This window comes from Sebastes fasciatus, chromosome 5, assembly GCF_043250625.1.
Source record: "Sebastes fasciatus isolate fSebFas1 chromosome 5, fSebFas1.pri, whole genome shotgun sequence".
In the NCBI taxonomy this organism is placed as follows: Eukaryota; Metazoa; Chordata; class Actinopteri; order Perciformes; family Sebastidae; genus Sebastes; species Sebastes fasciatus.
In genome coordinates, this window is record NC_133799.1 from 34,502,904 (window position 1) to 34,527,687 (window position 24,784).

Consider the following 24,784-nt stretch of genomic DNA (forward strand, 5'->3'; position numbering starts at 1 on the left):
GAGTAAGAGAACAGAATAAGTGCGAGGCGTTTTTGAGGTCTTTTTTTGTTCTTGCAGCGTATCCTCTGTAGCTCGAATGGAAGAGCAAGGCACCTGAGCTATAAATATACACTATTATCTGTGTTTTTAATCATGCCGCAAGTACACATCGTGTACATCCCCTCAGCTCAGCTGAGCCACCAGGATCCCCCCTCACATCCTCAGACTCTGTGGCATAATCCTCCTGTACTGTCACAACAGCTAAATCTGCCACCTGTGTCATACACGATCCTATTATCTTCCCTTTACAATCTAAACACCACTGGAGGTGCCTGACATCATGTTGGGGAAAGATAGACAGGTGCATCCTGTTTGAAATTCCTGTCACACCGGCTTTGCTGAACTTTGCCTTCCAGCCTATTTCACGGCTGATCCATCATGCATGTCAAGTGTGTCTGTTTAACCCACTAAAGGACACAGTTGGCCTTCATTACACCACTTCCTGACTCCCAAAATGCTTTGCTCTCCAGTTTTTTTTTTTTGCCATGATTCTGGTGTGTTGGGGGGGGTTGTGTGTGTGGGTGGTTGGGGGATGTTGGATGTGCAGCGGAGCTTCAAATTGGCTCTCCTTCCCTCATGTCGAGAGCCGCAGTTTTTCTGAGGTAATAGACATGCAAATAACACGGGGTGTGTACTTATATTTCCAGGCGCCGTCACGTCTCGGCACTCGGTCAATAACATTATGGAAATGCGCCGTGGATTCTTCGGGTCTCACTGTTTGAGTTGGATAACAAGGCAGTCCAATGAGCCTGTTAGCACGGCGACAGTGACAGAATGAGGTGTTTGTATTGTCACACACTGTATCACAGCGAGAGAGGCGGAGGGAGAAAGACGTACCGTAGAAGAAAAGGCAGCGAGAGAGGTAGAAAGTACAAGTGATCAAAGTTCTACACTCCCTTTTTCCTGTTTACTCCATTTACCAAAGGAAATGTGTGCAAACACATTTTCACTCTCATTTTCTGTTCTCACTTCTTCTTCTTTTTTAACTGTTAAAGTTCTGTCGAAGTTAAATTGCTTATCAAAATCAACAATATACTGCAGTTTGAATCCACTACACTCTTGCATAATTGAGTTCTCCGGTTTATTTCTCGCCCAAAGCATTCACGGACTTCAACGCAGCAACTCAAGCCTCGGACACACCAGGAACGTCAGGAGCGTGTGCCGTGGTGGCTGCATAATTCACGCGTCGGGCGTTCACACCAGCTGCGTTTCTGCAGCTGCAACTGCTGCTGTCAGCCCTTTCTTTCTACACAGAGTTTGCCTTTCATAATGGCCATTTAATTTCATGATAAATATCATTTATATTTATTGTAGACCGAGAAAGGTTAAGAAACGTGTGGTAATTTGTAAATAATAGTAATAATCCACAATTAAAAGTCCGTACTATAGTCATTCATGGAGCTCTCCAAGTCACTGCATGTTCTAGAACACTGTCCGGCACATATTTCAGGATAAAAGCCTCATGTTAACAAATGAAGGAATTCTGTCCACAGAAAAAAAAGCTTGAGGGTTTTAATTTTCGAAATGAAAGCAGGAAGTGTTGATGTAAACCCCATACTTTATCAATTCATGGAGCTCTCTAAGTCACTGCATGTTCCACATCACTGACTGCTCATATTTCAGAATAAAAGCCTCGTGTTAACAAATGATGGAATTCTGTCCACAGAAAAAACTCTAGAGGGCTTTTATTTTTAAATGAAAGCAGGAAGTGTTGATTTAAAAATAAGTCTTTACTTTTTTTTTCATCTCCGTAACATATTCTACAGATGTCTAAACAAGTAAACTGTAATAATCTTGCTGGTATGATGTCAATATACAGTCAATAGATCACCTTCACTGTCCGTGTCATATTCTATAGATGTCTAGACATTGAAACTGTAGTAATGTAGTTGATATGATGTTAATATACAGTCAATAGATCACTTTCACTGTTTGTTGCTGCTGTGAGACGCAGAAGAGACGCAGCTGAGTGATGTGCGTCTCACGCGGGCAGTGTGGCTGCTCTAACCTGTTAACGCAGCCGCCACGCGCTACTGACGTTCCTCGTGTGTCCGGGCTGTCAGGCTCACTTTGGAAGGGACTGTGTAAATGGTGGTTACGGAGCCCAGCAGCCTCAGCACCGTTGATTTTTTTAGATTTAACCAGGTGACAAATTGAGATGTGGCTTATGTGGAGCGTGTTTGCTTAATTGCATTGGCATAATTATTGCCATTCTCAAGACAATTTCTCCACCCCGAAGAGAGTTTTTGTGTGCCATTTCAAAGTGCGTGTGTGTAAGAATAGAGTCCAGTGGGAAATTTGAACATCTGTGTCTCACTGCCTCGCTATGCCCAGGAGAGAGCTGGAAATAGAAGGTTTGCCTAAAAGGAATCTGCTTCAGCAGGTAGAATGATAAAAAAATATATATTTATTTATAAGAAATATATAACACATGGTTAACCTGGCAATTATTTATACTTTTGTACGATTGCAGCTCGCACTCGTTACACTCGAATACAACGGTTCTCCGTAATTATGTTGTCCTTCATGGGAGAACACATTAAGAACAAAAAAAAGGTTCCCTTTAGGGGCACCATCAGCTGTTCTCAGACCCAGACAGTTGCAGTCTTTTTTTGAGAATTTTTCTCCCAAAAAGATACACAACGCCGGAGCAAGAACTTTAAGGATTGATGTAGGCCATTGCTTAAAATGTATGTCTCTGAAAGACGTTTCATTTCATGAAAACATCAAAACTATTTGTTGTTTTACTACAATGTGTCTTTGATTGGGATGGTGGGACTTCCTGAGCTAATTCTAGAAAATAAAAAATGGCATTGCTGTTGCTATTTTATATGTTGATGGTTTTCATACTTGTCTTTTTACTGTACTGATCAAATGTGCTCAGACCCAATGTGATCGGTGCTGCATGGACCAGTGGCAGCTGGTGATTCAAGAACTTGGGGAGGACAGGAGGAAAACCGACCCACGGTGTTGTGTTATTTTATGAAGTTATTTCTCTTATTTTGCACTTGCACCTTGCATTTTATGTTTGAGCTCAGTGCTGCTTGACATACAGTATGTGCTCTCATGTTCCTAATGTCATATAGGGGGGGGCTTACATGGGAGTTTTTAATTTCAATCTGGAAAACACTTTGCACTCAAGTTTGACAAGTGTTATATCAATTCATATTATAATTATTACTGCACTGGTTAGCTACTTATCTCTACTTTCTTATGTAAAACGAAAAATTAAGCAGTAAAACAATGGCTTACAAGATTTCTTAAAAACAATCACTGCAGCCTCAGGGTGGGAATAAAAATTGTGTGTGTAATGTGTCACTAGAAGCCTGTCTGTAAGCTGCTGCCCGTACAGCAGTCCGTTTCCCACACCACGATCCAGAGCAGCACGTCGGGCCGCCACATGTCTCCGTAGCTCCGCTGTGGGTCCAGCCCACGGACAGCTGACGGCGAGGCCCGAGCGGCGAGGCCCAGGCATCCTCGACCCTCGCTCAGCTGACCCACGGCTGACCCACGGCGGAACTAAGGTGGCGTGCAGCGGGTAGATGCACTGCACTTCCGGACTAGATCCCGGTATGGGCGACAGACTGCTGCATCAGGTTCTTCAGGGCTGCTAAAACAAGCTAACTGTTGCATTGGCTAACACTAGTAGCTAGCTACAGCTCGATAAAAAGGCTTAAATAAAAAGTATTTCTTTTGTTATGTGCTTAAAAGTAGTTAACAATTTGTATGTTATAATTTCTTTCCTAATATGCCGCTGTCTGATACTTTAATGCAAGTTCATCACTTACAATACAGTGGTAGAGACTGAAGATGACAATTGGACATCACCATTGGACCAACCCGCCGTCAATCTTGTTGATTGGTAACAAGCCAAGGGAGGATAACCTCCCTTGGAGCGTCATTTGACGCGTGTTGGCCAATCACAGATAAGCATGAAAAAAATGAAATACATTGAATTGATAGAAGAGGTCCTGCCTCAAGGGAGGACAGCAGGACCTTACCTTCTCTGCCCCCACCACCACTTCCTTGCCTTCCCTGCAGGTGTCGCTGTTGAAGCACTTATATTAAATATTTATAAATGATACTGAGATTCGGTAATGATTCATTCATTGTTATCAACTGTTGAACAAAGTTGTAGATTTGTGTCAGACACAGTATGTTGAGTTATAAAAACACGTTTGATAGGCCGGGTCCGGGTATTTTTCCCAGCGGTGGAAAAAGACGGGTTCATGTGACAGAATGAGACGAGAAGAGATGACATGAATATGGGAACAATGGATTGGATTTTGTACTTGATATTCTCTGAATTTCTCTCTGGAGCCGTTGTTCTCCTTTTTTTCTGTTCAGCAGCCTATAACAAGTCTGTTTTTTTTTTCCTTCATGGGGTTTAGTTTTCTCGCCCCACAAAGTAAGCCAGATTGAATGGCAATAAGCATTGAGGCAGAATTAGTAACCAAACCCTCTATCTTCACTGCAGTTGCCTCTTCTGGCCAATTAAGCTGTATTCCATTCCCACTTTCTCTCTCTCTGACTCCATCGTTTCTGGCCCCTTGCTCTCTTGCAGCTCATTTGGGGATGAAAAAGACACTTAAGTCTGGCCAAATACAAAAGTGTTTTACCCAATCAAGATTTGTTGTGACCACAACTGTGCAGCCCTCTCCTGTAGTTCCTATTTGAATGTGCAATGGGGAAGGAGAGGATTACTGACAGGGTGACGGCTGTCAAAGACATTTTCCTCTCCTCTCTCCTCGCTTTCCAGTACAGCAGATAAGCTCTCATATTATAACAATTGTACATTTTATGACAAAAAAGGGAACGTTCCCTGAAGTTTTTTTTTTAAAGAATCTTCAGAGAAGTGCTCAAAGACCCAAAGACCTAGGAAGGAGGTTATGTTTTCACCGACGTTGGTTTGTTTGTTGGTTTGTTTGTCTGTTAGCAGGATTACTTCAAAATTCTGCGATGGATTTGAATCAAATTTTTTGGAGGGGTGGGGTGTGGCACAATGAACAATCCATTTGATTTTAGTAGCGATTCGGATCATGATTTTTTCAATGATTCCAATCAACCAGAACATTAAGACCTCTGAGTATAACACATGCGCAGTGTAACTGACGACGCGTTGACGACTCATGACCCCGCCTCTTTCCTTCAGAGAGAGAGACAGAGAGAGAGCCGAGTTCAATGTGAGAAAATGAGAAAATGCAAGTTTAATGTGAGATTAATGTGGCGTTTTTTCACATTAAACTGCTGCACGGAGAGGGGGGGGGGGGGGGCAATCGTACTCGGGTAGCTTGGCGGAGGTCTGCGCTCTCCGAGTGCCATTCTAGTTTTCATAGTGGCCAAACCACTGGTTTACAACTTCCGGGTCTGTCACGTGATGCCATTGAGCCCAAAAGACTTTTTTTCCATAGACTTATATTGGTAAAGAGACTTTCTCCTCTTGGGGTTGAACAAAGTCTGTCAAATCAAACAGTGTGTGTTTATCCCTCTCTGACTCATTTCCCCTGTCTGTCAGTGTCATTATGTCTTTTTATCTCTCTCTCTCTCTCTCTCTCTCTCCTTAAGCAGCTTTAGAAGAGACACTCTGAGTTGAAGCCACTAGCCGAGCATGTCTTCCCTCCGGCTTACACACCAACTGCAGTGGGTCAGACTCTTTTAACTGTGAACCTATACGGCAAGATAGTCCATACAGTATAGCCACTTGTCGTGGCTGCAGAGGGATTAAAAGCCCCACCCCCAGAATTGCAATGCAGTGGTGCCCTCTTGTGAAACAGCATTACACCACTGCTTGCTTTGTTTGCGGTTTAATTCAATACAGTGCCATGCAAATCCCTGACTTAGATGGACAGGACCTTATATTCAAGAACCTAATTAGAAATTTGTTCCTTTTACTGAAAAAGATGACTGACCGAAGATTGTTTTGCGCTGCGCCACTCACCGGTTACTATTTTTTTTATCCCCTAGTGGCTATTCTATTTATATTCATTTTTGTGACATATGGACAAAGTAGAGCTCGGGCGAGATTGTTCACACATTTAAAAAAAAAAATCAATTTGATGAAAGAAAACTTGATAAAACTATCAAATGGAGTCTCTCCTGATTGAAATGTGGTTATGATCTGCTGGATATTACCAGTACAGACACACTGTGCATACAGTTCATGCATGCTGTATGTTTATTCAGAATGTGTTCCAACATCACAAGAATAAAAGTCAGCGCATGCAGGGCCATTTTCTGGTGTCGGTTCATTTCTGATGTATAATGCAAAGGCAAGATTTTTTACCATTTGAATCAGTATTCCCACATATGTTCTTCCGTATCACCATGGAAATTGTGTCAGACTAATTCTGCCTTAACCCGACTTCTCTTGCGGTTGCACTGCACAGCACGCTGCCAGGGCTTGCCATATTCACACTGTCAAGTGAAAGTAATTGCGAGTGGCGTGACCCATGTATCCATATGTACGTGTAGTATATGTAGTGTATGTGTACAGCTGTGTGTGTAACTCTGGTGTGTTGGTGCTCTCTCTTCATTTCCTGGCGAGAGGAAGTAATTTTGGTGCCACGACCTCTTTATTAACATCTCTACAGTGTGAATAATGCATGCTGTTGACATCTGATGACTTCTGCCTGGCTTTCATACCTCGTTTTCTTTTCCTCATGGCATAAGAAAGTAGACCTCTGCTTCTCTTTCACCCCTTTGCATTATAAGCACTTAGAGATATGAGCTTACATTAGGATGACATATTTTTCTTACTCTCAGAAAATTTCCTTTTTTAACAGTGTCTTAATGTAAGAGCAAATAAAATGTAATATAGTTTTGCGTGTCGCTCTTACACACACACACTAGACATTTAAAATGACACAATTGCTTGTCCGTTATTAGCTAATTTCTTTAAAAATGGATTACTTTGGATTTCCCTTTCCTAAAAATGACTGGGTCCTTGGATGAACTGAGTCACGTAGCAAATTAAATGAGATAACCCGTGTAGCCGAGTAAACCATAACTTTAACAAAAGCAACCCCAATGAAATGCATAGCACAGGGTAACCAGGTTAGCTCGAAGTGTTTTAGAAAAAAAAAGAAGTGCATCTGTTGCAGTTGTAACTATGAATGCTTTGAACATACAATATACAGTCCAGTCTGTATTGTCCTGCATTGGAAATGTGGATTGCAGCGTGGCAAAAACGATGCATCAAAACCAGTAGTTAAATATTTATTAGAAAAAAAGTAACACACAAAAGCAATAAAACAATAACTAAAATTAAAAAAACAAAACAGAAAGGACCATTGAATAAAAAAATAATGATCATTTTAAAAAACATAACGCAAAATAATTGCTGGAGGGCAAATTAAGTGACTTTAATGCACATACTGAAAGGAAATGTTTGAATCTTTCAAAGGGAAACATTCAAACACAATCTGAGTCTGCTGCTCATCCATAATCTTAATAATTTTTTTTTTTATCAGTTTCTTAAATTGGTTTTTGTTGTTGTTACACGGACCCAATGAATTATCTATACAAGAAAAAGTGTATTGTTGTATGTATACATACTAAACAACTGACTGAGCATTGGACCAATGGCAGATAAGTGGATTATCTCGTTAAAGTGGTCAAAGAAATCTCTAGGGGAAACATGTGAGGGGATGGGTAAAGCGATAGATTTTGGATGGAGTGTTTAAGTTTGAAGATATTTAGCACAGTCTTAAGGCCCAGTTACATCATCATTTCAAACGGTGAAAGTTTGCATTGACACAATTTTAATGGAATTGGTATTACCAGCAGATTCTTTAAAGGAGGCAAAAAAAATCTGCACATATGTTTTTTTGCATCAAGTTCATCTTTGGTGAGCTTTGCCACATTGATATTTGCGCTGTTGACCAATAACGAACCAACCGACACGGTCTCACTCGACAAATACCGATTGTGGGAGCCAAGTTTCGTAAACACGTTTTAGTTCAATAAATAAGCACAGTCTGTATTTCATGTAGGTGAGATAAATAAGGGATTTCATTGAAAAGTTAATTAATAGTAATTAAAAGGTTAGAAGTCATTTAATGATCATTTAAATTAGTTAAAGGGACTGTTTGTAACTTCTTACATGTATAAATCAATCTGGGTCGGTTAAGGACCGAGCCACACGGTTTTCTTACCGTAGTACAGTTTGCTAATTAGGTGAACTTAGCTTTGAATACTCCTGTAAGAAGATTCTACAAAACTGTGGAATAAAATTTTTTGTTTTATCGTTTTTTACATCGGAGTCCTGTGGAAGTTTTTCCTTTTCAAGTAAATGTACACGAGTAAATCCAAGGCGATCGTTGAGCTTCAACCCCCCACAACGACGCTTGGTCAGTGGCCCTAGGCTTCAAACTATGGTGCTCTAGGTACCCCTCTAGCATCAGTTTTGGACTAAGGGACGGTATGTCAAGTGTCCGCTTGTTACATGCTTAGAGTCTTTTCAAAATAAACTTTCAACATCGGTTGACTTAGTTTTTAGGTTTACTTATGCAACAAAAGTATGTGGTTAGGCTTAAGAAAAGATCGTGGTTTAAAATAAGTGACGTAAAATAACTATGTTTGTTACGTAACTGGCATTAGTGAAGTCCTGAAGTTACGTAACAATGAACATGGCTATTGTTAGTACTCAGCTGTCAAGCTAGCAGCTTTTGGAAGACTTTGCTGACGCGCAATGAGTGCACAGGTTGGGTGCACACAGGCAGGCAGGTAGGCCGTCCAATCATCGGATTTAATTATTGTTTTTCTTATTTATTGATTGCTGTCGGGATGTAAAGAGAACAAAAAAAAAATGTTTTAACACTCCCAACCATAGCTTTAAGTATAAAATACGAGCAAACATGATCAACTCCCAAATCCAAAAACCAGAGCGCTAAAACTGAAACCTGTGATGTCATTAAGTATAAAGTGTGGAGCTGCTCCGTAGACGTGAATCGAGAAAGATGTTCTAGATGACACTGAGAGCACCCAGGGGAATATTCTGACTATATTATGGGAACATTTTCTGTTTCACAACTGAGAACAATGAATGAAGCTCACTTGTGTATAAAAAAGAAAACAAAATTCATCGTTTATGGAGCAACTCCAGACTTTATACCCTATGACATCACCAGTTTGAGACTTGCGAGGAGGATGTCGACACATATCGACTGAACCTTCCCAGATCACGGAGATAACATATTGGAATTCTTAATTTCTGTGGCTCATAATGAGCCTAACATCAGGCTATAGCACTTAACTCTTTGAAGTGTCTGGTTAGTGTGGTAAGAGTTGGACTGCATTGGAGGTAAAGCACTGCCAATGATAGTGGTGTCTGTGGATTTGGAGGTTTGAGAGGGCACTTCAATGCTCTTCACCCCAACTTGTCTGCAGTCATGTCTCTCTTTAAACAACTTGTCTCTCTTCTTCCTCTCCTCATCTTTCTCTGTTTTTGGCAGACACTGACAGTAAGTACACCAGGGTGTTAAGAGTGTCATTAAGCTTCCATTAAAACACCATCATCATTAGAGAAGGATTAGTTATTCCCTGGATCCATCACTTCAGCAGCTCAGGAATATCAAAACACAATCAAAGACTATTAAAACAACAATGTTGCCAGCCCACTGAGAAGCACCATTTGGCTTCCACCAGTCACCTTTTTTTTCTTTTTCTTTTCTACTACTTCTACTTTGGCTGTAGATATGCCTGGAACTGTCAATACGGTGCCAAAAAACATGTTGGCGATGAGCTTGTTAGCATGTAAAAACTCAGAGTAAACACCATGCACACGCTTGTTTACACAAAACAAAAATCAAAGAGCTTAAAGGTCCCATATTATATTGTATTTTTGTGACATCACAAATGGACAGAAATCCTGACAGCTTTTTTCAAAGGCACAGTTTCTGAATACAGGCTGGCATGTATTTCTCCATGGATTGGTCGTATATTATATAGCACTTAAACCTGCTTAACAATAAAAAAAAGACATGAAAATCTCACTATTTACAATATGGGACATTAACGTCACACACACACACACACACACACATTTTAATGTCTCATGCAGGTTCATCAATACTCCTTTAGACATTTAATTCCTCTAGATTGTGAAGTATTATTGTCTTCTTGACATATTCCTCAATGGGATGTGCTAGTCTACCTGACTGATAAAGCTTTGAGTATATCTGTGTGCTATTTAAGTTATTTGTGAGGGAAATGTCTTCATTCTTTTTATTTCTGGGTTGCTGGAAAATATTTAATAAATGATTCCTGATAATGACGGACATATTTAACTTCAGGACATCTCTGACTACATACATGCTGAAAATCAAACATTCTTACTGTATTAATTTTGATATTTTCCAAAGTAGAAGTCCGTAGAAGTGTATGATTCAACTTTTTCCTGTGGTGTAGTGTTAAAAAAAGTTGGCAAAAATCGTAATAAATAAATATATCGAATCGCAATAATTAAAAAATCGCAATACATATCGAATCGGCACCAAAATATTGTGATAGTATCGAATCGGGAGATGAGCAAAAACACAAACACAACTTTATGGTGATATTTTCAAGGTCGAGTGGACGTCAGAGAAAGGGGAATGCTTGGGCTACCATAGAGCTGTTTACACAGTACATTTGCTTGATAGGAATTCACACCTAATGTCTGAGACTGTGTAATAACGTGTCAGAAAGAAATGCTATCTCCAGCCCCTTTGAGGCCAGAACTGACATAATGAAGAACCTATTGTATGTGATTGGATTAAGACAAAAGCCGTATAACAAGCATTTTGCACCGACTAGACCGAGCTGCCAAAGGCAAAGGCAAGAAAGCAAGGAATTACTACGGACCAGATGAAACAAAAAAAAAAAACATGAATAATTCTGTTCTAATCATTAAAAGACAAAACAGATTTAATTTGGGCATTGTCTTAGAGGAACTGAATTAGTTCCTCTCTTCTCCTCTGAATATCTCTCTCCTTATGTCTCCATCCCTGTCTCTCCTTCATTTCTGTCTGGTGTGAGCTTAGCAAAGTGTCTAATAGTGAGGTGTCATATATTCACGGGGCTGAGAGGAGAGGACCCTCCTGCAGTGCTTATTAGCTGTAATGCATTCCTCTCCTCGGCTTTGATCACTGCTGGAGACCGTGTGATGCTTCCTGCCATCTCATCTGTTTCATGTCTCATGACTCTCCATCATGTCTTTCGTAGTCTCTCTCTCATTTACTCTTAGAAATATCCACATGCACGTTCATACTGACGCATACACAATGGACTCGAGGCCTGACCGCCACGTTATGTGGTTTCATGTTGTATTTGTCCGTCTGCCCCGTTCCCATTCCCAGAGTGAACAATATACCGACGCTCTGGCATGCCCCTTGACGTGTTACGCCCAGAACACAGGGAACGACAGGAGCGCGTGGCGGCTGCGTGATTCAAGCGTCGGGTGTTCACACCAGCTGCGTTTCTGCTGCTGCAGTTGCTGTCAGCTCTTTCTTTTCTACATAGAGTTTGCCTTTTAATGGCCATTTCATTTCATTATAAATATAATTTATATTTATTTTAGACAGAGAAAGGTTAAGAAACGTGTGGTAATTTGTAAATAATAGTAATAATCGACAATTAAAACCCCGTACTATATTCATTCATGGAGCTCTCCAAGTCACTGCATGTTCTAGAACACTATCCGGCACATATTTCAGAATAAAAGCCTTGTGTTAACAAATGAAGGAATTCTGTCCACAGAAAAAAAGCTTTTATAAAAAGGGCTTTTATTTTGAAATGAAAGCAGGAAGTGTTGATTTAAAAACAAGTCTGTAGTAATCTTGCTGGTATGATGTCAATATACAGTCAATAGATCACTTTCACTGTCTGTTGTGCCTGTGAACCGCGCGTGGCACGCGGCAAAAATAAGCGAGACCGCTATTCTCTAGAAGAGACGCAGCTGAGACGCGCGTGAGTCTAATAATAAATAAAAACAACAGGTAACGCAGCCGCCACGCGCTCCTGATGTTCCCAGTGTGGATGAGGCTTTAAATGCACCAGGCTTTTCATTAACTACAATGTAAACCCATCCGCGGAAATATTAAACGCTCAGAGAAAGTAATCCAGGAAATAGATCACACGGGTGCTCCGGTGCTGGGAAGGCTGAATGCACATATAAATAAATACAAATATATTAATTTATTTTAATTTTATATATAAAATAATAAACTTCAAAAAAAAAAAATGCATGTATTTGTACTATTACAAATTGCCATACAAATAAAATTAGACACATACAAAGTGTTGTGGCCAATGTGTATGTAAATAGCCTACTGCCCCCTCAAGACTGTGTTCTGGTGTAGCCCAGTGTTTCCAATTAATTACCTTGACATGCCACATTTTCATAATTAACTGAAAATATTTCTACACTTCTCAACGGGTGGGGTCCGCATCTGCCTGGGGGATTCGACTCGGCAGGTCAGAGACGGCCGCTTGGTGTGAGAGATGAGGATCCCCTCGTAGGACCTCTCCCCGGCACCGCCGTTTTAATGCATGGCCCGGGCCGGGCCTGTACCGGTGCTCAAGCCCCAGAGCCCGACGACAGAAAAGGGCCCACGAGGCTAGGGCAGAAAGAAAATAACAAGACTCGGTCAAAAACCGAATTTATGGCTGGACCGTATATGGTCGGTATGTGAATTTGTTACACAAATAGTCAGTGCCTATAATGTTAAATCCAGTAAGTCTTTCTTAATGTGCTGCGGTAGCCAGGTCGTCGATAAGGTGAACTACTGGGTAGAAATGGGTAGGTTACAGAGGAGGGATATACTGTTCACCCTCCACTACACCACTTGAAGTAGCATATGACGACATTGTAAAGCATCCATAAAGAATGTCAAGAAATGTTTAATTAAAGTGGCAGTAGGCAGTATATTTTTGGCATCATTGGGCAAAAATTCCATAATAACCTTTCAGCATATTGTAATTCAAGTGTTCTGAGAAATATCTAGACTTCTGCTCCTCCTCTTGGCTCTGTTTTCAGGCTTTAGAAAATTTAGCCCGTGACGGGAGACTTTGACCAATCACAGGTCATTTCATTGAGAGAGCATTTCTATTGGCTGTGCTCTGGTGATGTGACCGATACTTGGTGTTCGTTCAAGAGATTTCCAACATGGCTGCTGGGTCACAAACTTTCTCATTTTAAAGCTAAACCGTGCACTACAAGATGATTCTGAAAACATCTGAGGAGAGAAATAGGCATTAACGTAACATAATATTGATTCATATTTGATCAGCGCTGCCTAGTTTGATCGTTTGGTCGAAGTTCGTGAGTGATTGACAGCCGGCTCTCATAGACGGCAGATGGACAGCGGACCTCAGATCAGCTCTTACTGCTTGTTTTCCTCCGGTCTGTGAAATCTTGCAGATGCCGTTAGGAGCACCGGAGGACACAGAGGAACAAGACTTTTTGCAGTTTACTTGTTTCATGTCACAATTTAGCTACGGTTTTAAAAAAATAACTTTTTTTAATCATATTTGCTCCAATCAGCTTTAATGAATGTGTGTGTAAATGGGTGAATGTTGACATGTAGTGTAAAGCGCTTTGAATGGTTGAAGACTAGAAACGCGCTATATAAATGCAAGTCCATTTACCATTTACAGTACAGTATGGTCTAGGTATCATGGTATGGTATAGTATGTATTGGGATGACCTGGTATGGTATTTTAACACCAAGTGTTATGCAACTACAGAAATATGCACAACAAACACTATGTTCTATCATAGATCAAATAATACTTGATTTTCAACTGAAGAAATCGATATATGCTAGTGTGGAGACAGTGGAGGGTAACAGTAGCATGAATGCGAGCATGAAATAGCATGTTTTAGGTTGAGGTACATGTTGTACTACATTACCATCTCAGGGGACTCCTGCTGTCTCAGCTGTAGTGCATAAACCTCTTGGGTAAACCTCGCTGTCCCAGTAGTTTATTTCTTGAAACCGGTATCAGTTGTGGCACATTGACTCACTGAGGCCTTTAAGCATTGCATCACCGTTGTCGCAATGACTTCTCCCAGAAGAACATGCTTTTAAACAATGAAGTACATTTCTTGACCGAGATGCATATTTGTACAGCCATTTTAGCTATTGTCTTGCACTATACGCAATAATAGCAATATAATGACTAGAAAAAACATACCGAACAATCCAGGGATTAATTGGATGTCCACATCGCAAATAAACAGCCCAGTTATTGAGTTTCTTCAACCTTTTTGGCATTGAGATTACTGCGTGACAACATTATTACATTCTACTAGAAGTAAATCAATAATGACATAACACACGGCAAAAACATCCATCGTAATATGTCATTCAGTTCGTCTCCTATTGAGACATTTGAGACATTGGCAGACTCTTCTTTTAAAGTTTTTCTATATGATTTCCAGAGCATTAATATAGCATCAAACAACTATTGTCTTTTTAACGATGTAGAGGAGTAATGTCTACCTGAGCAGAGAATGAAGTCTCTCTCCCACTGTGTGTTGTAATCCGAGCTTCTCCTTGTTTTGTTATAACAGCCGGTCTGGCTGCGCGTGCCTTTAAGCGCATGTGAGCGTGCCACACAAAATGTTCCTTTATTTTTGTAAAATAATTAGTGAACTGTTCCTCAGAACTTTTTACCAATATCTTCTCATCAGGGGTGAATTAAGGAGTGAGCAGAGTTCATTTTGGTGTGGCATGCTGTGAGTGAGTGATTCACTTCCCTAGATCTCCAGGTTTAACCTTGGTTATTTGTTGAACCTGTAAGTCGGCTGGCGGCATGGCTAAGCTAGTTTTTTTGTTTGCCAGTTATGGGGTTATAGGGCTCTTGAAGGAGTTAGATTATCTGTTGTTTTGATGGGACTTTGACAGTAAATAAAAACCCTTTTTGACCGCCAAGCCGACTCACTGTCTCTGATTGCTCCACTTAAACTGTGTCTATTCATGTTATATTGTAGTTGTTCCTGGATTCGAGCGAAACAGCTTAATTTAGTTCAGAACAAGTTGTTAAACGATCACATCTTTTGGCAACTTAGCAGCGTTAATTAACAGGCCTCAATTTGAATTCAATTTTGGCAAGCTTCAACACACTTTGCAGACTGTTGCAGAATAAATAAATGATTACATGGCATGCACAATTGTTTATGATAGGCCAAATAATTTCATAATTTGCCTAGCTGGTTTTTCCCTTGTGTTTTCATTCGTCTACAATGATTCAATCTTTTTCTTTGTAACCTTTGGAGAAGTATTTAAGACTCAATATTTAAGACATTCACCATCATCAGTACGCCTAATGGGCAAGAAAATTACATATTTCCATTAGGTTTAGTTTATGTTTAGAAACCATATATGAGATTCAAACCTAACAATACAAAACAAACAAAAACAACAACAAAATTTCATTATCCAACTATACCATAAAGGGTGAGGCTGGTGACATTCTATATTTATCTAAATGTCAACAAATGCAATGAAAAGATAAAAAAATCAACAATGAATTGGTTTTTATTACCAAATATTAACTGTATCAAAAGTCTGATTTGTCTTATTCCTATGTGTCACAGACCTTAATTTTTGCCCAAAAACTATTCAAAACACATCAATGAGCCACACTTCCTTCTTTACCATCAACACCCACATTGTAGTTTATTCTAACTCAATCCCACATACACCGACCTGCTGCCGCAAATACTCACTAGAGCACCACATGTGTATTAATCTGCTGCTGAAAACAATACCCAACAAATGCACTTATTTCCTTTAGTTTGAGTAAAGTTTCCCGAAAACTAGAGTGCTCGGCTGTGTTAGGAAATTAAACTATGTACAGTATTTGCAATTTGTATTTAAAGGTACTGTTTGTAACTTCTTACACGTTTAAATCATTGCCGTTCGGTGTCCCATGCGCGTGTGGCTACGCTGTTCAGATTAAGACTCCAACACAAACTACACGGAAGCACTAAAACCGTAAAGTTATATCTAGTGAATCCCGTCTTGCAAAACAGTGTTAACTTTTCCTGCTTCGGCCTCCCGACCACGGCCAGAAGACACAGGGGAGACCGTAGCTTTGGTCTCCAGGGCCGGAGACTCTGCTCCTCTGCCTGCCTTCACTCACACACCTCCCTCGTTCTCACTCGCTCTCTCGCTCCACCTCTCACGTGCATGCGCGCACAATACACACTGCAGAAGAGTTAGTTTAGCTCTCAGAATATCTAGTGACGTTTGTGCAGAAATCCTCCAGAACCAACAGAGGTTTCCAGTGTCTGGTTTCCTGAAGTGACGGGGCTCCGGAGCGAGAAACGTTATCGTCTCCGACTGAAACTCCGGTGTCTCCCCTGTTCCCTCCGACCGCGGTCGGGAGGCTGAAGCAGGAAAAGCCAACACTAGGATCAGCATTGATTCATGGAGAGACCTTCGTCTGGTCAGCTAACATTACTGCCAAGCAGCTGAAATATAGAGTGATATTGTGGTTTTAGCTAACGTGTGTCGCCTCACTGTTTTGAGCGATGCTCGTTCATGTCTATGTAGAGCGAGCACAAGTGCGAGCAACAGGACGCTGACTTTCGTCGACTTAACGGCCACAGGTGTCGCTGTTAACAAGCTATTTCTGATTCTTACATAGAGTCCCTTTAAAGACTTGCATCTTCAGCAGGAACAAATGGGCACATTGTTGCAGTGGCCCCTTTAAAAAATACATCATCTAATATATCGCCAGTGACAGACATCAGTTGGGAAATCAGGCGGTTCCTCTCAGTTCATCAAACACTTACTTCTTGACAGTTTTTTTTTTTATGATTTTCTGCCTGCACCTGCACATCATGGAGTCAGGTACTGCCTCTCTCAATATGTCAAGATGTCAGAGGCCTGCACTGGTCTCTCACAGTCTGTCAATCCAGGTATCAGTTAATATCAGTGTCCAGTAATGGAAAGACTGATTTATACAGTGCGTGGACGCTACCCAGGTATTGATTTGTTGAGTTCTCGCTTTACTGAACATTCAGAGGAACGAGAGAGGAGAAGAACCATCATGAGAATCTCTGTTCAAAACCAGAATGATGAAAATATTCCAAGTTGGTCAGCACCGTCTATCAGATTTAATGCATTCCACTTATACACTCGTTTGAAGGTATAATATGTAAACTTTGTTGTTTTGGTGTGTTTAAACACACAGCATTCAAAAGCGCACCTGGCGTTTAAAGGGAATGGGAGATGACACTCCGATTGGTTTAGTTCACGTTACGCCCAAACACACCTATGATTGATTATAAGAGACTGAATACAATCCCTCTGCCACTTGAGCCTTACTTCGCGCCCAGATTATGTTTAAAAAGTGGAGTTGGAGACGTCCTAAATGCACTTGCACCATGCACATTAGTCCATGTGCTGTAGATAGTTTAAACAGGGCCCCACATGTTTCAAGAAGTCCTCCATTGTCCCTTTATCCAAGAAGACTAAAGCCCTCTGCCTTAACGACTCCCGCCCAGTCGCACTCACCTCCACCATCATGAGGTGCTTTGAGCGGTTAGTAAAATCCTTCATCACCTCCTCCCTTCCTCCCTGACTCACTGGACCCACTTCAGTTTGCTTGCAGGCCAAATAGATCAATGGAAGATGCCATCACCCAAACCCTCCACACTGCCCTCACCCACCTGGACCAAAGGAGCACTATTATGTGAGGATGCTGGTTAAGCATTCAACACCATTGTGCCTCGTCATCGAGCTCGAGACCTGGGATTCAACACCGCCCTCTGTGATTGGATCCTGAGCTTCCTGACGGGCAGACCCCAGGCTGTGCGGGTACTAGGCACCACCACATCCTCCACCCTGACCCTCAACACCGGAGCCCTCAGGTCTGCTCAGCCCTCTCCCGTACTGTCTGTTCACATACGACTGCGTGGCCACACAAATCTCCAACACCATCATCAAGTCTGCTGACGACACGACGGAATTCATAACTAATCAGCCGTACATGCTACAACTTTGCAACTTCCACCGAAATGTAGGCCCACGTGTGCAGAAATGTTCAGATGCTTCAAGCTGGCAGGAATTATGAAGTCCATTACTCAAACAGAGAGGCGGTCAGAGCCCTGACATCAGGACAACAATCTCCATCTCAACGTCAGCAAAACAATGGAGCTGATTGTGTGACAGAGAGAAGGACACGCCGCTAACATTAATAGAAACAAAAGATGTTACTGGGTGAATTGATCAAAGATTTAACTGTTAGATTCCTGATGTTTCTCTGATGTATCATAAATATCTTGAAGTATCATAAATATAGCATTAGATATATCATTAGAGACATTTAGAATGAACTACTATGGTTTACTGATGACATACCATCAGCTGGAATAAAACTAGCAGCTAAGCTAGTATGAAGAAAATCACTTTATTGAATGTATCCTATGGAGAAACTAGATAAAAAGTAGGAATGATAAATAGAAGGCTAATTGTCATCTTTATATCACTGATAGATTGCGGAGTTTGAAAGAAGAGGGCATTCACCAAGCAGGGATGGTCTAACAGAAATACACTTATCTAGTTGCATTATGGGACATGTAGTATCTAGTGTTTTTGGAGCTTGACATGGGAATAAAAGTCCTCCAATTTCATGGAATTGCAATACCAGCTCCAGTGGTATTACTAGTTGTATTACTAGTTGTATTACTCGTCCAAAATGTGAAACTGCTCCCCAAAGTACAAGTGCTTGAAGGGTTGGAGCAAGACAAATGCAGTTCTTTGCACAATGTTACAATAGATGGTCAGTTTTCACCATTAAAGATGACATACGTAATGTTGACATCACACAATCGGTGTTTTTTTCAGGAAAACAGAAAGCACACCTAGACTTCCCCTGATACTACTCTTCTGAATTACCTCAAGCGATACATTTAAATGTATTATACGTAACGAGCTTGTCAAGACAGGATTAATGTGGAGAGGGAAAAGATGAGGGCGGCAAACTTAAGTCAAAGACAATCACTCACAAACATCTTTTAACGAAGGCTTTCAAGTTAGTTCTGGAGTATGTGTTAATGAAGTATGCACCAAGTGCTACTATTGAGGGTCCTCCTCCTCCTCCTTCATATTTTGTCTGGACCTCAATAGTGATGCTCTCAAAAAAAAACACTTGACTAACAGTTCTTGAAGCCTTTTCATGGATCCAGGAAATTAAATATTGTTTTCTAAGGCATCCGTTAGTCTAACTCAAGGCGAGAATGTAATAAAGGGTAAAAATATTTACATAAATATAGTTCTAAGTCAAAGGGTGAACAAAATATCATGTTTGTTTAATCTCTCTTTTTAAGTTACTCCTCACAAAACCATACACGATTTTGAGTATTTATTGTATTTTTTTTCATCTTAATTTAGCCCGGATGGTTCCATTGAGATTTAAAATCTCTTTTCAAGGGGATCCTGGCCAAGACCGCAGGATAAAAGTTTCACTCATATAAGCACAAAAAAAACACAAATAAGGGACTTAAAAACAACAGTTTTTAGAACAGAAGTGCACGCCATCCAATCGCCGAAAAAATTAGATTCTTGCTCCAAATGTTAGACGTTTTTGATCCCGAATCACAGCATGGCTTTTTCTGTGTTGTTTCTCAAGGTCTTGGTGTCTTAATGTGGTATTTTGGAGAGATTATTAATAATTTTTATCAATTCTCGAGTGGTTAAAAAAGGTTAAATTTAGCGCCAAATCTGTGTCACAAATGGTATCAACCCAAAAGTTGCTGCAGCAGTTATTAATCAATGATTATTATTTGTTTTATTTATGATTTATGCGTAGAACAACTTGACACACACAGTGCAGAGCAGCATCTCAAATTAATCTTCAGGTTCCCAGCTTTCAGATTATGTACACCACTTCTATGTGACATCTACTGTTGACCTCCCACCCCCTCTATCCCCCCTAAAAAAGACAAAAAAATGGGTCTATGAAAAGGAAGTGCGGAGGAGGACCTGGGAAGGAGAACGGGCTGACTATCTCCTGACCTCCCTTTCCGTCTTTTACCTTTAACCTTATTTCCCTCCTTAGTTTTCTCACCCCTCATGTCGTCGCCCCCCCCCCCACCCCCTCCCCTCTTGTCTTGTCTCCTGTGCTGTCCATGGATTATTAATCGCTATGTGGAGCTGGAATGCTGCCACGGCACTCTCTCGACCAGCCACAGAAGGCTATTGACTAGAAGTTTGGTTCAAAGGAAACCACAAGGGATTTTTTCGAGGGTTGCTGAACTTGTCCTCACAGCGAAGGTTAGAGTATAGATCACTCACAAACTTGGACAAAGTATGGATCAGCTGCAAGAGAGGCAGAAAAGTAACAATAATACTTATTGTAAGTGATGGGGGGGTATACAAGATGAAACTGGATGAGGAAATGATAGATTAGGGACTACGGATGCGTGCCTATTTAGAGAGTTATGTCATTGTCGGTTATGGCTGATTGCAGCTCCCATTTGTTTGTGAAGCTATTGTATTTGTAGTTTAAATACGACAAAAGGCAAGAAAATCAAATGTTTTTCAGTAATTTCTTAATCCTGGCAATGAAATCATATTAAAGAGATTTCCTGAAATAATTTGTAATAATAGTCTTTGACTGGTGAAAGAAAGGGACACTGTTGGGAAATAAACTGTAATATGTGGCAATCAAACTAGTTTATATGTGAAAGTTTATCTGTAAGCATATACGATGTCTGTAGCTACCATCTTAGTTCAACAATTATTTGTAGTAGGGCTATACATAATTTGCAGATGTAATTTCAATAATAATTTTGAATAATTACTCAGGTAACCAAATTGACACTTTGTATATTTTATTTCCTTCTGCATAGGGACCAATTTTATTGCCATCGATTTGCAAAACACATCACTGAATGAAACGATACACATACAAAGCAAAATTTTGTAAAAACCACACTCGCTCGCATATTGGGATTTTTGCCATTAATTACTGCAAACTTTCCCCCGGGTCCTCAACGAAAACCCACTCGTATCACTTGGCCATCTTTGGATAGTACGTAACAGCCTGTCGATGACCTCATTTAAGCATTTCAAAGTAAGAGCGCACATTCATCTATGAAAAAAAAAAAAAAATCAGCAATAAGTAACGTAAATGTATTATCTAATTACGTTAATGTGACACAGTAGATGTGTATTAGTGTGTGTTTATTTGTTATGTGTATATTATCCAGCGCACACTTTTTTGTAGCCTACACATTTCTGTTTGAGTAGCTCGATTAAAGGCGGGATGCTTGCGGGCAACTTTCAGGCGGTGGTCTTGCGCTGCTTCTTCATGTATCTAGACACTGAGGCCCAGCCACCTTTATGTGTTTCATTTATTCTTTCAGGTGGGTAGGGTAAACATCCCAAAGCGCTTCACATCTTATTAGTAATGGACCTCTAATTGTAATGTCTGTGTAGAACTGCACCGCAACGTTTAGCCTCCATTGTTTCAGTTATAGGCTACGTTGACTGTTGGAAGATATGACAAGTAGGTCTTTGATTGTATGGTTGTTGTAATAATGGACAGCGGGGTAACACTTTATAGTAACCATCATCCAGCACAAACTACACGGAAGCACCAAAATTGCAAAGTTATATATCTAGTGAAGCCTGTCTGTTAAACAGTGTTAACTCTTCCTGCTCCGGCCTCCCGACCGTGGTCAGAAGACACAGGGGAGACCGTAGCATTGGTCTCGGAGTCTCTGCTGTACTCTGCTCCTCTGCCTGCTTGCCTTCACTCACACACCGCACTCGTTCTCACTCGCTCAGCTCGCTCCACCTCTCACGTACATGCGCACACACTACACACTGCAGAAGAGTTAGTTTAGCTCTGAGAATATCTAGTGGACGTTTGTGCAGAAATAAATGCTGCAGCTCCTCCAGACCAACTGAGGTTTCCCGTGTCTTGTTTCCTGCTGCTGAGTGAATAGACTAGGCTCCAGAGCGAGTGGCGTTATCGTCTCCGACCAAAACTCCGCTGATATAGAGTGATATTGTGGTTTTAGCTGACGTGTGTCCCCTCACTGTTTTGAGCGATGCTCGTTCATGTCTAAGTAGAGCGAGCACAAGCACGAGCAACAGGACGCTGACTTTCGTTGACTTAACGGCAACAGGTGTCGCTGTTAACAAGCAATTTCTGATTCTTACATAGAGTCCCTTTAAATTGATAGTTAAACTTTAGTTAAGTTATTTTGCTGTTATCAAACAATTAAATGATAATTAACATGTATAGAAATGTATAAACTAATTATCTCATGTTACACAAACCATTGATAAAATAACAAATTATCGCATTGCTAATAATTAGTAAACATTATTACCATTTCATTGTTTGTAAAATTACCTTTTTGCTATTACCTAATTAACTATCAATGTACTATTCATTATTGATGGTTATTATAAAGTGTTACTGACAGCAGTGAAGCAGTGGCTCTACTCTTTTTTTTGCCTTTTGATAGTATATTGTTACTGTAGGACATGATATCCATCTACACCCAGTACATGATATGTGTGTATCGCACATACTGTACGGGTTTCAGTTGCGCAGCAGAGTGGAACGGCAACGCTACGAACTGAACCTGCGTGGACCTGAAGTGAGGATTAGGAAGAGCATTTTTGTTCTCTTAATGAGGGCAAATCAAACAGTGCAGTCATCTCTGTTGCCCTGAGCGATGCTCATGTTGGCTGAATAGTTCCACATGTGGGAAACTTTATCTCCATTAGCATTCAGTCCACTAAATTCAGAGAATGGGAGTAGAGAAGGGTAAGAAAAAGAAAGATAAAGACAACTAGGACATAAATAACAGTGGGGAGCAGGTGCCCAGAAACATACAAACACCGTTATCCCAGATGAATTAAACCTGTGAAGGACAAACAATATCTTAACAACAAAGAGTGCTGTCAGGCTGATCAGGCCCTGCTGCCCAGAACGATCACTGACAGACGAAGTACAACAACATACAGACAAACAACTTAACCCTCCTGTTACTCAACATTTGTCTCAACCACCATCAGAATCCGTTCTCTCCTAGCCGCCAGTGGACACGTTACCTTTAGAAAATGGAAAGTTATTATGGTCCCTGTCCCCACTTGAATTGTATGGGGACAGTTGGAAAGACTTGGATGTGACCCACTTGCAAGCCTACATTGGGTTTCTCATTTTGGCAACAGTGTCTAAGTCAAACGGTGCATAATATTGCAATAGTGGTACGAGTTCTTTTTTTTTGTCCAGTGCTTTAAGAGCAGGTTTAAAGGCTAAAGCCTTGTCTAGCATACTGCAAAATACATCGCTTTAACCGTCACATACTACTGAGGAACGCAGTATGCAGTACGTTCGTCATTAGTATGTAGTAGTGTGGTTTTGAATACAGCCTATGTCTCTTTTTTTTCTCTTCTGCTTTCACTCTTGTTTTCACCTTCACCTCTGATTCTTTTCCTGTATTTTTTTGTATTTCTCTCTAGCTGAGGTGTCAAGAGAGGCTGGAGGAAGTCTGACATCTCTGTTGGTTCAGCCCATCTCTGCCTCCCTGGCAAAAACGTTACTGTCCTCTCCAACCACCGATCAGGGAGACTCCTGTATTCCTCTAGCTACGCCTCCCGACACAGGTAAATACACAAAATACAGTGTGGTAAGAATTGTTTTTATCAACCACATCATTCAACAGTCTCGAAGATAAACAAGTCAAATATAAAGATCACACATGAAATTCCTCCACAAATGTTTCATCCGTATCACTTGTTTGGCCAGAAATAATAATAATGATAATAATGATAAAAAACTATATTAAAGGTCCCATATCGTGCTCATTTGTAGGTTCATACTTGTATTTTGTGTTTCTACTAGAACATGTTTACATGCTGTAATGTTAAAAAAATCTTTATTTACCTCATACTGTCTGCCTGAATATACCCGTATTTATCCTCTGTCTGAAATGCTCCGTTTTATTGCATTTCAACAGAATGGCAACAGTTTGGGTCCATGTTTACTTCCTGTCAGCTGATGTTATTCTCATCCACTGCAACAAGAAATAAACTGGGACACATTTAGAATGTTTACATTTAAAACCGTGTAATGGTCTAAATATTGTATATTTGTGACATCACAAATGGACACAGAAACGGCTTGTTTCAAACGCACAATTTCTGAATACGGGCAGTATGTATTTTTCCGTATATTGAGTGTTTTGACAGTATTTATATCGCACTTAAACCTGCTTTATAATATAAAATACATGAAAATCTCACCTTGTAACAATATGGGACCTTTAAGTGCATAATAATTAATGTATAATTCTAATAACCAACATTTGACATGTTGTCCTGTAGCTTAAGTCGACTGGATTGTAGTTTCAGTAGTAAAGTGTTACAGCCGGTAGGGAATTTGTCCGTCCAGTCTATGTGCTTTGTGGACTTGTAGAAGAATTAGCACCATGTCCTCCATGGTGTCTTGTGGGGGCACTAGGGGAGATACAGGGGGACAGGGTCACTGTCTTTGTACCACCACAATGAAAGCTGTGACCCCATTCTAGTAAGTCAGTGTGTTCTTATCGTTTTTTTTGGACTCCAGCGAGGTCATACCCAGCCCTGTTCGTGATTTCCATAGCTGAAATATGTAAAGTTGAAAATGTACAGTTTGGTGACAGAAGATAACATCTCTGCTTTAACCTCTCCTACTCCGGCGCCCTCGGCCGACTTTACTGTTTTTCAGAGGTTGTAGCAGGCTCAGTTTT

General features: G+C 40.6%; 1 protein-coding gene across 2 annotated transcripts in view; it reads left to right on the forward strand.

Annotated features, from left to right (window-relative positions):
- naaladl2 (N-acetylated alpha-linked acidic dipeptidase like 2) overlaps window positions 1-24,784 on the forward strand; it is a 534,957-nt gene that overhangs the window by 318,338 nt on the left and 191,835 nt on the right. For both annotated transcript variants that reach the window (XM_074636907.1, XM_074636908.1), the window contains one exon: window positions 23,517-23,660. In XM_074636907.1, the coding sequence (XP_074493008.1) occupies window positions 23,517-23,660 (144 nt within the window). The remainder of the gene's footprint in view (window positions 1-23,516; window positions 23,661-24,784) is intronic.